The 17,231-nt window shown below is 35.1% G+C and overlaps 1 protein-coding gene across 5 annotated transcripts in view; it reads right to left on the reverse strand.

Annotated features, from left to right (window-relative positions):
* PLA2G4A (phospholipase A2 group IVA) overlaps window positions 1-17,231 on the reverse strand; it is a 157,376-nt gene that overhangs the window by 16,944 nt on the left and 123,201 nt on the right. For all 5 annotated transcript variants that reach the window (XM_082472967.1, XM_082472963.1, XM_082472964.1 and 2 more), the window contains 2 exons: window positions 13,411-13,653; window positions 5,715-5,899 (listed from right to left, as the gene is read on the reverse strand). In XM_082472967.1, the coding sequence (XP_082329093.1) occupies window positions 5,715-5,899; window positions 13,411-13,653 (428 nt within the window). The remainder of the gene's footprint in view (window positions 1-5,714; window positions 5,900-13,410; window positions 13,654-17,231) is intronic.

Consider the following 17,231-nt stretch of genomic DNA (forward strand, 5'->3'; position numbering starts at 1 on the left):
GCCCACAGAGCTAACACTTGGATTGGTTTGGCCATGCTGGTTTCATCCAACCTAAAAACTATAAGTACATCATATACAGAGGTTCTAAACCAAGGATCATGCCATAAGGTCAATAAATAAATCAAGTTAGTGTGGAAAAATACAGATTCTTTTTTTGTGTTATTTGTGGGTAACTGAAATTTTGACCTTGAATGAAAATATAGGGAGATAAAGTTAATTTAGATATATTACTTCTATAATTTGTAAAGACTGGCTCATTTCAAATTTTCCTTGCTTCTTTCTTCTTTTTCTCCTTCCTTCTTTGCCTCCTTCTCTCCTTCCTTCTTTCCTTTTATTTTTATTTATTTTTTATTTTATTTTATTTTTTTGGCTGTGCCACACGGCTTGTGGGATCTTAGTTCCCCGACCAGGGATTGAACCTGGGCCCTTGGCAGTGAGAACTCGGCATCCTAACCACTGCACCCCCAGGGAATTCCCCTTTCTTTCTCTTTTATTTTTAAGAGAATGAACCCATTGTTCTGGCTTCTGGTCATTGAGCATTTAAAAAGGCCTGAAAAACAGTGAGATTTATGTCCAATATACAGCAACATAATATAAAATAATATAATTTATGGCATAACAACCCAAATCTATTATTCTCCATAAAATTTTGTAAGGTAAAGGAAAAAACTCTCCAGTAGTAAACTAAATTTCCCTATATTCTTTGTTTTCTCCTCAAGACATCCAAAATTATTTCCCCCTTAAATTTAGTCTGTTTATTTTGCAGACTTGAATATGAAGACCCTGGTTTATTTTTATGACCAAAATTAAAGATAATCCTATTAAAATTTTCCCTGGATGGATCCTACTGGTAAAATGAATTTGGATAGCATATATCTAAGTTCCAAATGGTTAACAAAAAGAAACTTGACAAAATGAAACACAGAGCTGTTTTTCTTAAATCATTTAATAACACTATTTAGAGTCATGAGGCTCTTTATAGTTGGACTATTATTAGGGTGTGTGCCCACTAATCTAAAAAAAAACAAAAGAACTCCAGTATCACTGACATTGACGTCATGACCTTTCAAGGCCAGTTATAAAATATAATATGAACTTTGTTGCCTTTATCAAAAGCCATGATATCCATCATTCTCTATCTCCCTGACAAAATCTGAGATTTAACTATACTTATGAAATAAAGTTAATGGTTCTAATTTTTTGCTCTACTCTTTAATTTCAAATGGTATCGATATTTTAGTCTCAAAAATAGAAAATTATTCACTATTTAATCACCTTAATAAAATCATATTGCTTATATCCAGGTATTGCATTGGAGCTTCTCCCTTTCTATCAAAAACTTTGATGTAGATTCAATTTTTAAACCTTACAATATTATACCTAAAATAACTATTCTACTTTAGCGTTAATAGTATATTTTTATTAATTTAAAAACTATATTTGAGTAATCTTTTAGATCCATATTGAAATGCATATTATTATAATGACACTCTATATAACAACACTCATAAGTTTAAAACATCATTTTCAGTATTCCAAATGAGCCTGAAAAGTTCATTTTGTTCACTTTGAATTTCCTGAAGTTCATTTTTGGAGGAAAAAATGTATTACATATAATATATTGCAATTTCCTTTATATTAAGTCTCTGATTCATTCCAGAATTATAGGCTTTGTGCTATACTAAACCAATAGTTAAAGGATAGTTGAAGGTTAGTTAAGGGATATATTAACCAATAACCAATTGTTATTGGTTAAAGGATATATTAACCAATAACCAATTTAACCAATAGTTAAAGGATAGTTAAAGTATATATTCACATATGAGGAAGAGGGGTAGGATGTAAGGGGTAGGATGACAAAATAATTCTAAAGCACATCTATTAGCATGCACAGCTGTAATATTTTTTTCATGCCAGCAAAGCTGTGTAAAACAAGGGCTTGCATGTACAATCTAATATAGTAATGTAAAACGGTGCAGCTTTTTAAGAAAGTGATCTGGAAATACTTATTAAAAATCTTAACTAATGCATATCTAAGAAGCCAACTAAAGAAATAATAAAAAGTGTGATTAAAGATTCATGCACAAGGATGATCATTAGAGGAAAAAGGTGACAAGATAGCAATAACCTAAAAGGTGAAAAGAGAGCATTGTTAAATAAATTCATGCATACCCACATATAAAGATACCATGCTGTGCTTAAAATTATGTTTTTTAAAATATTTAATGGCATAGTAAAATGCTCACAATGTAACTTTAGGTAGAAAGAAGCAAAAATATATGACCCTAGTGTTAATAAACACACACACATGCACGCACGCACACAGTGAAGAGAGAAAAAAAGTAAAAACCAAAATATCAGTAGCCATTGTCTATGAATAGCAGAAGCACTTGATGTATATTCCAAATTTCCAAATTTTTTACAAGTATTCTTCTTAATTGGAAATAGTGAATCAAAGTATGTTTAAAAACTAGACAAAGTACAATGGTTCTTTTTAGAGGTAGAAAGTAATATTCTAAAACCTTCTTCCAATATCAGTTCATTAATGTAGTGGAGCTTTGATTCATATATAAAATGATGGCTTTGACATTTTACACTCCCATTGGTGAAATGAATAATCAGCTTCTCTTACCACCAGAATGAGCTTCTAAACTATCATGGTAGCGTCATCCATTGAAACTAACCTGCCATTGCTGCTCATGGGTCATCAAATCCTGCTCTTGGTTTTCACAGTCACCTGTCCTGGTTCAGTACTTCACTGTCCTATGCTTGCATTACAGTAAATCTCTCTTAATTTTAATCTTTTGTTCTCCATCCTCCAATTCATCCTACTCTCCATTGCCAGATTAATCATGCTAAAATTCCAATTTCATAAAGTCATTTGTCTGCTGGAAACGCTTCACTGATTCTCTGTTTGCTATCATCCAACCGTAAACTCCTAACGGGAGTGTAATATCTATCACTCTAATCAGATCACTCCTCAGATGTGCTCATTGACATTTCTGTGCCATTTTCATCCTATTTCATTTATTTCCCTGTTCATCTACTCCAGGACACACCAATCTATTTTCGTATGGATCTCCTATAATACACCTAGTTATATAAACCCAAGTAACTATTTAACAATAAGTTACTTAACTTCCTTCCAAATGACTTTGTGTATAAAAGTCTTCGCCCCCACCAAAAGCTAAAATTTTATCAAGATCAAGAACCATATTTTGGGCTTCCTTGGTGGCTCGGTGGTTAAGAATCCACCTGTCAATGCAGGGGAAACAGGTTCGAGACCTGGTCCGGGAAGATCCCACATGCTGCGGAGCAACTAAGCCCATGCACCACAACTACTGAGCCTGCGCTCTAGAGCCTGCAAGCCACAACTACTGAGCCCTCGTGCCACAACTACTGATGACCGCTCACCTAGAGCCCGTGCTCTGCAACAAGAGAAGCCACTGCAATGAGAAGGCCACGCACCACAATGAAGAGTAGCCCCCCCTCGCCGCAACTAGAGAAAGCCTGCGCGCAACAAAGAAGACCCAACGTAGCCAAAAATAAAATAAATAAATAAAAATAAATTTAAAAAATAAACAAAGATATTACATAGTTATGAAAAAAAAAAGAACTATATTTACCATTAACTGCTGTGCACAGCACATAGCACACAGTGCAGGGAAAAGTACACACACAGTGTGTACAAAGGAGGCAGCTAGTGAAAGGAGAAGAACATTACATTTTCATTCTGGAGCCTTAGAATTTGGTCCAACTTGACTACTTCTTAACTAGCACTTTCCTAGCCAGATCCTGAGCTATGCTCTTTTCACCCATTATCTTATTTAATTTGTTGATGTGATGAGATTTCTTATCTCATCAATCCTTGTTTCTTTGTCTGAATACCACTGACTGCCTCAAAAAAGGTAAAATATGAAAGCACTTTTAAAATATGAGGTTTAGGGGACTTCCCCTAGCGATTCAGTGGTTAAGACTCTGTGCTTCCACTGCAGGGAGCATGGGTTCGATCACTGGTCGGGGAACTAAGATCCCACATGCCCTGCGGCATGGCCAAAAATTAAAAAAAAAAAAAACAAATAGAAATTAAATAAAATATGAGGTTTATATATATATTAAAGCATTATTATAACCATTATTAGTCTTGCAAACAGTTTAATCATGTACAATATAAAGGAAAACAGATGTCTGAGACCTGGGTTATCACTGACTCTTCCTGGTTGGGAGATCATGAACTATGTCACTTAATTTCTGTGAGTTTCCATTTCTTAATCTATGAAATTGGAATAATAACTTCATATCTATTATAGCATTTCATTCATTCACCCACAAAAAGTGTCCTACATACTCATAATTTGGGCTAGCACTTATAAAGCAATTAGAACCAAATGATTAACATACACACACACACACACACACACACACACACACACACACACAATGAGTATTCTAGTTCCCAAGGAGTTCACAGACAGTGGAAGCAATATGATGTAAACAAATATGGAGAGTAGAACATGAAAATCGCTGTTAGACGAATTTACTAAGTCCTTTGTACTAAAACTATACCTGTGGAGGTCAAGAAAGGTAACATTTGAGCTGCATCTAAAGAAAGTTTGAGGCAAAAGGAACAAATAACATTCGTGGTCTCACTTGAGTGCTGCCCAGCAATTGTTCTACATTGCCCTAGTCAGAACTTTTCCTCGTTTCTTCATATAGGCAGACTTTTACTATCATCATACCCTGGCTCCACTTCCTCCATTCTCTCACCCTCAAAAGATAATGCTGACTCCTAATTCCTCTAAAAGTTAGAAGTTATCAAGTGAGTACTTTCCCATCTTCCCTTCTCAGTGCCTAACAGCTAAACTCCATCCATAGCCATAATTTCCCCCCTTCTCTCTTGCCCAATACAGACATTTCCAGACTCCTCTCCACCTGTATTTTTGTATCTTCCTTCCACTCCGTACCCCTGTAACCTTCCCAGGGGTGTAACTCTATCATGTATGTCATCTCTCCATTCTCCAATAACATTTCTTCATTCATGAGTCCTAACCATCGAAACATTTAAACACACTCGAGTACCTCCGACACACCCCTCCACACACACAATTTTCTTATTCTCCACATCCTCGTGCAGATATAGCCCATCTCCTTCTTCCTTGAACAGTTTATAGAATTGTCTCCATTTTCTTAACTTCCACTTAACCCTCCAATCACTGCAGTATGACTTCTGCCCTCTCAACCCTATTGAAACTGCTTTTCACCAAAGACTTCCTGTTGCTAAATATCTTGACTTGGTTTTATAACACTGCACATTTCCTTGGTCTGTGTCCTTTTCCCCTGATATTATTGTTGAATCATCAAGATACTATTTTACGTCCTCTTCTCTTCTCATAGTATACACTCCCCGTGCATCGTTTTACTTATCTTTTACCTGCTAACTCCCAAATTTCAGCCTAATTTGCTTCATGAACTTTAGATATATTGCATCATTCTTGTCCTGCTCAGGACTATGAACTTGAACAAGGGTCATGGGAAGTCATTTAAAAGTTTTTTTAAGCAGGGAAGTGACTGAACCACATCTGTGTTTTGGAAATATTACTGAAAATAATGTAGAAAATAGGCTAAAGGGATAAGAAATTGGGAGGACTAAGATAGCTACAAGACAATGCAAAAGAATGTGGCAGATAATGGAATGCTACATAAATTCTCCTTACCTTGAACGGAGGACTGGAGTCACTTGGCCTTGCAGAAAAGTCAAAGGAGATGATGAGATCAACTCCTCTCTGAGGTCTCAGGATCAAGGGGTATGGCAGGTTAAATGTGAGGCCACTGTCCACCACATGAATCTTTTTCCTTTTGACATCCAGAGGCTCATATATCTGCTCAAATTCATCAGGATCTTTAAAAAGGATAGAAAAGAAAAGAATGAATTAAACAATCATTTAACATTATTTAGAATATTAAAACTATTTGTTATGTAAATGTGTGAGAAGAATTCCCTATGGTTAGGCCCTCAGGGCTTGGAGACTTTTGGTTTCTTCATCTGTAATATCAGAATAAAAGATTCTATCAACAAGGTTGCTGTGAGGATTAAGTGGGATGATACATGGAAAGTGCAAGCAAGGCTCAGGCCCTAGTAGTAACCCTACTCTGTGCACCATGATCCCTGTTGTAGCATTACTTCACATTACATAGATCTTTAGTGTTTAAAAACATTTCCTCATGCATTATCTTGCTTAAGTCTTAGAACAGACGTGAGATAGAGGATATCTATAAATGGAGGATGAAATACATTAAATTCATCTCTAAAATGACACAACTTGGGAGTGGCAGAGTCTGAAGGGATCCCACACAGCACCTCTCTAGGTGATGGGAGTCTAAGAGAATAATCCAGCTGACACATTAAGCAAACATGTATTGTCTGCTACTCTTCAGGCACTACTCCAGGTGCTGAACAAGAGAGATGCAAACTCTTCTCCAATGGAGCACACTGCTGGTAAATCAGTAAACAAATATATTAAAAGATGGTTCAGGCAGTGATAAATGCAATGAAGGAAATAATAGAGGGTAATAGGATAAGGAGGAACTTCAGGTAGGTAGTCAGGAGAGACCTCTCTGAGAAGACTTTGAGAGCAGATTCACAAGAGAGAATTGGCCATCTAAGGATTTGGAGGGTGTGGTATTTTTTTCCAGGGAGAGGGAAGAACTAGAGCAAAGGCCCCAAGGCAAAGTAAGGAGTGGTATGTTTGAGGAAGTACAGTGTGACTACAACTTAAGAGGAGAGTAGGATGAGATGGCAAGGGATCTGAAGGAAAGCAGGGCCTAGAGATCATTAGTTTTATGAACAAATAATATTGATAACATGTTTCTGTTCACATTTATGTGTGGTGCTCCTAATCCTCTTCCTAGGAGAAAGAAATGTGATCAGAATTAAATTGATTTGAGCTGAATGAAATGACATGCAATTATTTTGTTCTGTCCCCTTGCCCTCACACTTGTTCCCACTTGTTCTGTTAGAAAGAAGGGCAGCAAAGCTCAAGAGGGAGGTTTACTACAGTAGGATAGAGTGAAGGTGCTCATGCTAGACATGCATTATGACCTCTGAGCAAGATTTTAAATTCCACTGGTGAGCATTTTCATAGAGGAAACAACAAAAACTAGAGGATCAGAGCAATCTGTGTTTATACAATCACCTATAAAATGCAGTTAATACCTATTACCCAGGAAAATGTTCAGTACATGGTAGAAACCCATCACATGTTAATTCCCTCTATATATTTCAAAATAAGAATGATGCTGATTATAATTCTCTCACAGTCGATTTTATCACTACATTGTAAGAGCAAGAGATCAAAGAGGAAAGTAAATCTTTAAATTCTTAATGTCTGATTAAAATCTATAGTCCTCATCATCACTAGAAGCTGAAACTAAAACACCAATGAGATAATTAGCCAGAACACTTATTCAATGTGAATTGAAACAGTTCTCAATTAGACTTTGGTTTAGTTACTTAAGAAAACATTAATATCCTTACAAGTTTCTACAGTTAACAGTCATTGTTTTCTTCTCTCATATCTATAAAGAATTTCTCATCTCTCAAATACTGAATAACAAATGAATGTTAGAAACATTTACTAGTGATGTCTGTAAATAAAGTGGAAAAGAGTTTACATCTGAGGTGATGTGTACTGAAGGAAAGTAGGAAGGTGTGAAAAACGGTCTTAGACGAAAAACACATATGCTAAAAAAGAAAACCAAGAAACAATGGGGGACGGAGGTGTTAAACAAGAATAAGGTCATGTAACTGAATGAAAAGGCAGGTCAAGTTAAAAAGAAAAAAAAAAGTCTTGCTATGTCCAGGGTGAATACCTAGGCCAAAAAGGAGAGAGCAGAGATACCATTCTTTAAATAATTATCTTCAGGTTAATGTTATTTTCTTATCAAGTATCTATGTAGTGACAATGTACTTTGCCACCAGCCAGAATTCTAAATATCTATCTATCACAGAACCTGAAACTTAAGAATTGTAAAATTGAAATATATATATATTATATATATATATATTATCAAACCCAACTGTAACATCTATTCCTCTGAAATTTTTATTGTTTACAAATTACATATGTGAACTTTTTTAAAAGGTGAAGAATTATGAGTCTTTATCTTATATTAGTTTTAAAATATTTTACTAATAAACTAGAAATTTATATTTGGGTACTTTTATTTCTCCTAAAAGCAGCTTTATTTTGAGTATCTATAATCTATTAGAAATTTCATAGGTAAGATTTATCATCCTTAGAAGACAAAAGAGGTATTATTAGTATCATTTTAAAGATAAGGAAATGAGGCCCTAAGAGGTTCAGTTTCACACTGTGAGAGTCAAGGTTCCAAGCCAGGTCCAGGAAGTCTAAACCCTACACACAGTGTCACACTGTTACTTCAGAAAGTGGCACAGCCATAAGACTAAAAGGTTTTGAAATGGGTAATTTAAAAAACAATAACTGGGGATTTCCCTGGTGGTCCAGTGGTTAAGACTTTGCCTTCCAATGCAGGGGGTGCAGGTTCGATCCCTGGTAGGGGAGCTAAGATCCCATATGCCTCACAGCCAAAAAACCAAAACATAGAACAGAAGCAGTGTTGTAACAAATTCAATAAAGACTTTAAAAAAATGGTCCATCAAAAAAAAAATCTTAAAAAAAAAGCAATAAGTACAATGTATAGAGGCAATCTACACATGCATCTATCAATCATGAAAACCACATTGATATGTGTTTTTTATCACAATTAAGAATAAAAAATTAAAAACACATTAATGGGAATTTTTTTTACAATGACATGATTTTCCCTAAAATAATAAAGTACAATAATAATTCACAAATATTTTTCTCTGGTTTTATAAACTGATGCTTTAAATTTTAGCTAAAAGATTAACCAGAAACAGACTATTTCTCTCCTATTCTGTTTGAGTTCCCCCTTCTCATCATGAAGCTGATAGTCTCCTTTTTCCTGTTTTAAATCCAAGATTACATTTGAGAGAAAAATCATCATGTGGACCAATTCCCAGCTCTGGCATGTAGCTAAACACCATGGTTCCAACCTTCCATATAAACTGACGGGAAGTAATGTTTCCTAATTGTGTTGTAAAAAAAAAATAGTTTTGCAAGATATTAACAGATATTCTATATACAAATTAAGAGTTCCATGATCAAATAGGTTTGGGAAACATAAGATTCAACAACTTAAAATAATAACAAATTATAATGCATGTTCCCTATTTTCCTTACTATGCCTTGGACTAATACTACTTTTTAGTGGAGATGCCACTTAATCCTGACAATAACTCTATAAGATAGGTAACAATTGTTTCTGTTTTATAAGTTAACCATTGGAGTAAACAATGAAGATTGTTGCTTCCTCACTAACCTATGGTTCCATCAGGATCAGGTTGTTGGTTTTTAGTTTCATTCTACTTTTCTATCGTTGTTAGCAGAGGTTATGCTAAGTAATGGCTCAGGACTGTCCAGCTAATAAATGACACAGTTGGGATTCAAATGCAAGTGAAGCTGCTTTTAAAGTACTATACTTGAGGCATCTTTAAGTAGGATTTCTCAAACTCATTAGGGTATCCCATGGCATTGTGAAGGGGGGGATGGAGTTGTTAGTTTTTCCAAATTTATTTGAACTTGAACCCTATTTATTAATATCTACTAAAACGTCATAGAAAGTTTGATGAATGCCCCTATGAAAGAACATCCTCCCGTAAATTAAAGTTTACATGGTTTCCCAACCTGTGAATGAGTTAATCAGGTTCTTTGATAGGTACGGAAACAATCTCTGTTTTATAATTATGAACCATTTCCTTAACAGTTCAGCTGTGGAATTTTACAGTGGTTGTTTTACAAATACATCACACAGATTCAATTTATAATGTACAAATATTTGGATGTTTGTGTTTTGAACTCTGTCCTAAATGAACTCATGTCTTGATTTCTTATTCCAGATGGTGTATGTCACAGTAAATAATATAAACACAAAAGTAAACAGGAAAGAAGTCATGTAACTAGTGAGCAGCTTCTCTAAAATTAGTTTCCACAGGTATACAACTATTTTGAAGTAAACAAATGAGGGGAATTTTTTCATCTTATTTCTCTTGTTTTCAAAAGATGGTCTGCAAGGTGAAGCAATAAGCATAAAAGTAATACACTAACTTTTTCTCATTTTAGGTTGAGAGATTATTCTAAATGCTCGAATTTTAATCTGTATAAACAAAATCCATATAAACAAAATAGTGAACTAAATGTAAGATTTTTCCCAACATAATACTAGATAAGATTTTAAAAAATCTCTAAAAATAAAAGAGAAATAACCTTAATTAATGTTTTAATTGTGGTATTTTAACTGTATAATAAATAAAAGTTTTAATGACGATTTTATGAACAACGTTGATAATATTTTATGATAAATCTTTTAACTTTTCATTTCAAACATATAGTTTTATTCTAAAATTTGGAAATAACCAGAGGGAGATAAAAAGGGTCTATTTTGGTAAGGGCTTTGTCTGAAAAAGCACTAATCAATTCAGTATATTCAGTCTAAAATGCAGTCATTTTTAGCAATGTTGGTTCATAAGCAACAAACTTGAATGAACTTGTCACTCACTGAACTGGATTTTTGACTAAAGTCAACATGCTGTATACATTTTTTCAATCAGATAAATATAAAGTGACTGAAGTGTAATTTAATGAGATACACACTGAGAAATAATATTTAAAGTTCCTTCTGAAGCTCATTAATCTAAAACAATTTTAGGTTAGAACATTTCAATATATCTCAACAAAAGAAATATTCAACCTGTGTAATATCATATTTTAGGATGATTAATATTTTCTATCTCTTCATGTCATTTTATGAAAACTGTCCCTGACTCTTTTTTCAAAAGGCACCGAATAAAGAAGTCAGATAAGGTGATGCACAACTATTATCCTCCAAGCACTAGAGGGACGGCAAATGAAGATCATGCATCCTCGCGGACCTACAATCGCATCAGGATCAGGGTTGCTGGCTTTTAGTTTTACCGTACTTTTCTATCATTGTTAAATAAAGTATATAAGTCCCTCCAAGAATCAAATTTTCAAGGAAGGGTCATGAAATGATTTTAATCTTCATGAGGGCAAGGACTGCATGTCTTGTTGACAGCTGGATCCCTAGTGCCATGCACACTGAAGGAGCTCTGTAAATACTGTGGCAATGCAAGAACGAACAAAGGAAAGAAGAAAGATGAAAATGAAGAACAATCTGACATATGGTGAGAATAATGAAAGAGGCAGGCTTCCTAAGGGTACCAAATATATCTAATAAAAACGTAGGATGCCCAGTTAAGTTTAAATTTCAGATAAACAGCAAACAATTTTTATACAAGGATGTCCCAAATGTTATAAGGGGCATACTTATATTCTCTCTCTCTCTCTCTCTCTCTCTCTCTCTCTCTCTCTCTCTATATATATATATATATATATAAATTGAAATTCAAATTTAACTGAGCACTGTATTTTTCCGAGCAACGCTAACACTTCCAAATCTACATAAACTATTGCAAAACCACCAGGAAGCTGTTAAAATGTCGAGTGCAGGACTTGTGCTGTGCAAACCACAGAAGGAGCTATGCTTGGTATTGTGATTAAAGTAATAACATAAAACAGACGTAATAAGTACACACAAGGAAACTTCCATTTTTACATCAGCAAGACGATGACTAATAAAACCAAGGGCTATGAGGAAGAGAATGAGCGGAAGGGAAAGGCTTCTGAGCAATGTCAAGAAGCCTGTTCAAGTGTCCCAATTCTAGCTCAGCTGAGCAATTCTAGGTAAACATGATGCTATCTTCTTTGATCTTCCTTTTCTATGGAGTAAAATAACTAACGGTTCTTTCTAGTCCTAAATGCTCTATGAGGCTGAGTTTTTTTGTTGGTTTGTTTGTTTGTTTAAGCCCATCATAATTCATCCATAAAGCCTGTTTCTAAAGAAGATACATTTAATTGGTATTGTAATAGCAATAAGTTAAATCATAAGTAACACACAAAAAAATAACATCACTGATGGTATGGTCAAGTGTTTTTATTTTGGATGAATTTAAAAAGAGACACTGACTTTATCACAAATAGACTTTTATTATAGTTCATGTGAAAGGGTTTGCATTGCAGGTATATAATCATGTCCTAGACTTTGATGCCACAAACATAATGCAAAATATAGTGAGTTTCTACTCCTCTTGTTTAAAAAACAGGGGTAACTTTTGCTTCTGCAATTTCCCTTAAGCTCAAGCAACAAACAGAAACAGCATTACCTAAACAATAATAAGATCTAAAGCCATGTCTAATTTTTATAGGTAGAATCCTTAAACAGTAGTAGAAAGTTTTTTGGAAAAATTTCCATTTACATTCTCATAGCCTCCTGTCAATGTTCTTAGGTAGAAATGATTGAGAAATGACATTTGGGCAGTTAAGGGGAAAAAGATGGTATGAAGAAGTAGAAAAAATGTAAGATGCCAGGAGCATTATAAGAAAGATAATTATGTAGTGATTAGTCACCAAGACAAATTTACCTTTTAATTTGGAACATGCATGGAACCGAAGAATCAAGGCAAGTATTCTTTGGAGTTTGGTTAAGTGACAAACCTGAAAGTGAGTGGGTTCTTATGAGGTTCTTAAGTGGCCTTAAGAAAGTTACCTAACCTTTCAGAGAACTGGAAGGACAGATTCAGTAGCCTGAGGGACACTGCAGATGGGCAAACTCAACTCCACTCACACCCCTAGGGGGCACACATTACTGCTCTGCACTGGAGACATAGGCTGAGGACCACGTGTACCAGATTCCCTCCCAGCTCTGGATCTGCTGAGACCTATCCTCTGCCAAGGAGAAACACCCACGTGAGATTTGAAGGAGGAAATGAGACAGAGGCTATGTTTCTGCTATTTCTACTGCCAAGCACCGTTGTGGGGAGCGTTTGTGGGGGTGATCCTGAAGTGTTTCTGGAGTCATTCCGAGATGCTCAGCCTGGAGCTTGCTCCTCCAAGCCCTGGAACAATTTTGTAAGCACCTACTTTAAACCTCTTTTGCTTAAACAAGGGAGAGGGTTTCCTGTTTGTTGTGAGTGAACCTTGACCAATATAGAGAGGAGCAAAGTCCCCCTCAATATTTCAATGAAAACTGTTTATGCTGACATGACGATGCCACTTCCTGCCCAATGTATTTTTTCTTCCAAAAAAACAACTCAGAGCCCTTCATACATTAAATGCATGTTTTAAAATTTGATTGTAAATTAATTACTATTAATAATTAAAATGCTCCTCCCCAGAGAAGGAAGAAAGATCTCCTGAATTAGCGTCCATGGATTACATTTTGTGTACTTACCTGCTACAGCTGCATCCAATTCATCTTCCTCCAAGGACTCCTGGGTGGTAAAGTTTCTCAAAGGAGACATCGGATAGGATGTATTGAGATTCAAGCCCAGCATGAAGTTGTGCACCTTCCCAGCTCGTCCTTCTCTGGTATTAAACAAAGCTGAGTCACTCACCAAGGCCATTATCATACGTTGGACCCAACTTGCTTGATTATCATTTTGATATTCTCTTTCTGCTTCTTCATTTTCAGTGCCTAAGGAGAAAGAAAAGATCATTATGCAGATTCCGAAAATCCATAATAACGAAAAAGATCTTTGGGCGATGGAATGTTAACATTAATGATGAAGCTCTACAGCTTTTGATTCAATAAACATTTGTGTAAATTATAGTAAATATTTCCGTTAATCATTTTTGTTCTTAACTTATTTTTACTGTACTGTTTACCGGTAGTCAGTCTAAAGGCTGTATTCTCGGCAGTGTTGCTTGGCCTATTCTTTAATTTCCAGAGAAACTTCTGTTTTTCCCTTTCCCCAATTCTTTTCTTTCTTTTCCCTGGCTACACACACATACACACACACACATACACACATACACACACATACACACAGAGGGAATATCCACAGTAGCTAATCCCCTTCCTTTCCCAAGTTTCCTTCCCTGTCCTGTTTAATAAACGTCCAGAAATCATGCAGACTGAGAGCAGACAACTGAAGGATTCAACATATATTTGCCCTCTGAACTGTCATTTCATTCTTGCTTATAAAGTTTGGGGTTTAAAAGTCTGTAAATTAAACATATGTTTTAAAATGTGTTAAAATTCAGGAATCTTCCAAAAGAAGCCATTTTCAATGATTTTTCCTTAAAATCTATGCACTCATCACTACTACTGGGAAGCCATATTGTGTAGTTATTTAGAGCAGTGGCTCCAGAACCAGACTACCCTGATTCCAATCTTCTCTCCACTGTTTACTAGTTAGTTGACCCTTCTCAGTCTTCATTTCCTCATCAGAAAACCTCATAGGGTTGTTGTGAGGATAAACTAAGTTAATGCATTCATGTAAATTTCTTAGAAAAATTTAAGCCCACGTTAAATTCTCAATAAACACTAGTTGGTAGTAGAAATAGTTGTAATAGCAGCAGTGTCATAATCCTCATCATCAATATTATTCATTCATAACTCAAATCTAAGAACACTGTATGGTAGAGTACAATCTCCCCTACCTAAATCCCTTCTGTTCAGATTTCTGGGAACCCTGGATATAAATATATATGCATATATAAATCTATATGTGTATGTGTGTGTGTGTGTTGAGAGAAGAAAAAAAGAATCTATGTTCAAACTTCATAATTTTCAATAAATGGTAACTAAACATACATAAGACCATAATAAATATTGATTTTTATCTTCAAAAGATTAACTTAACTGAACTCAGTAAATGGAGGGATCTTTCTCTCAATAAACAATGCAGATGACTGCCTAGTCATGAAAAAATAAATATACAGTCTTTTCTACTCCCACATTTTTCTAATGCCAAGTATAACAAAGAAAATCTTTCAATAGAATGAATCAGGCTCTAAAATGAATGATTTATATCTTAGTTACACAGGATATGAATAAGACACTCAATCATTTTCCAAAGGTTTGGAGCTCCCTCCTCTTTTTCTTCTTCTTCTTCATCATCACTGTTGTTGTTATTATTATTATTATTAAATTTATCCCACTTCTATACCAGCAGTGGATCTACTTTCCTTATGATGTATTTGGAAATGGCATCATTTGTGGGACGAACCCAAAAGTCAACAGATAAATCATATGTATTGCTTATTAGCTATAATTCTAATAGTTAATTTCTATTTATTAGCCCTTTACAACTTAAAACCCTTTGTATGCACTTGCTAATTTGATGATTACAGCAATTCTGTGAGCGCAGGTAAAATGACGCCAGCACAGATTTGAAAAAACTAAAGTTGAAAATGCCTAAAGACCTTGCTCAAAATCACGTGACTAAAAATGAAGGGGCATCAAGAGAAGGAGAAGACAAGCCACAGACTGGGAGAAAATATTTGCAAAAGACACATCTGGGGAGATCCCTGGTGGCCTAGTAGTTAGGATTCCGGGCTTTCACTGCCATGGCCCGTGTTCAATCCCTGGTCAAGGAACTGAGATCCCACAAGCCGTGTGGGGTGGCCAAAAAAAAAAGAGAATCGATTAACCCTTCAATTAAAAAAAAAAAAAGACAATTAAAAAAAAGAATTCTATTCAAAGTAAAACATTGTTTAACTAAACTGTTAACTGCTCATCCTCCCCAAAACTGAAAAAAAAAAAAAGACACATCTGATAATGGACTGTTACCCAAAATATACAAAGAACTTTTAAAACTCATCAATAAGAAAACAAACATCTCAATTTAAAAATGGGCAAAAGACCTTAGTAGTCACCTCACCAAAGAAGACATATAGATGGCAAGTAAGTATATGAAAAGATGTTCCATGTCACATGTCATCAAGGAAATGCAGATTAAAACACCAAGATGACACTACACAGCTATTAGAAATGTCAAAATCCAAAACACTGACAGCACCGAATGCTGGTGAGGATGTGGAGCAACAGGAACTCTCATACATTGCTGGTGGAAACACAAAATGGAACAATTACTTTGCAAGACAGTTTGGAAGTTTCTTACAAAACTTTGTTATCACATGATACAGAAATCATGCTTCTTGATTTTTTACCCAAAGGAGTTGAAAACATATCCAGACAAAAATCTGAACATGGATGTTTATAGCAGCATTATTCATAACTGCCAAAATTTGAAAGCCACCAAGATATTCTTCAGCAGGTAACCAGATAAACTATGGTATATCCAGACAATGAAATGTTATTCAGTGCTAAAAAGAAATGAGCTATCAAGCCATGAAAAGACATGGAGGAAACTTAAATGCATATTACTAAGTGAAAGAAGCCAATCTGAAAAGGCTACACACTGTATGATTCCAACTATATAACATTCTAGAAAGGCAAAATGATGGAGACAGTAAGAAAATCAGTGGTTGCCAGGGGCTGGGGGTGGGAAGCAGAGGGATAAATAGAGCACAGAAGATTTTAGGGCAGGGAAAGTACTCTGTATGATACTATAAAGGTAGATACATGTCATTATACATTTGTGAAGACCTGTAGAATATACAACACCAAGAATGAATCCTAAAGCTTGGACTTTGGGTGATAACGATGTGTCAGTACAGGTTCATTGATTGTAATAAATGTACCACTCTGGTATAAGATGCTGAAAGTGGTGAAGGCTATATGTGGGTGCAGGAAATATATGGGAACTCTGTACTTTTTGCTCAATTTTGCTGTGAGTCTAAAACTACTCTAATAAATAAAGGCTATTTTAAAAAAATGAATATTAAGAGCTAATAAGAAATCCTCAGAAACATCCTAAATATCATTCTCCAATGTAGGCTGGCACTAAAACAAAAACAGCCATATTCAGAGGGTCCTTGAACTTCTCAGCCTTAAGATAACAAGCTAGTACTGCAGAGGTGATCAAATGTACTGATCATTTTGGCAATTTACTTAATAATTGATAAACCATTATTACATCTACTTGATAGTCCCCAAATCAATACATAATTAATTCTAGAAATGCTAGGCATATGCTATTTATCCCCTTTGTACTATCTCCCTTCATTAAAAAGAAATTCAAAATAAAAAAAAAAAAGACCGGAACAACTGAAAAATAACAGCCCAGCTATGAAAAGAGAACTTTAATTTTAGTGTTGATTCAGCAAAGATTAAACAGGCTCTTCCAATATCTATACCTTGGCTGG

Source organism: Balaenoptera physalus (assembly GCF_965194825.1).
Source record: "Balaenoptera physalus genome assembly, chromosome: 1".
NCBI lineage: Eukaryota > Metazoa > Chordata > Mammalia > Artiodactyla > Balaenopteridae > Balaenoptera > Balaenoptera physalus.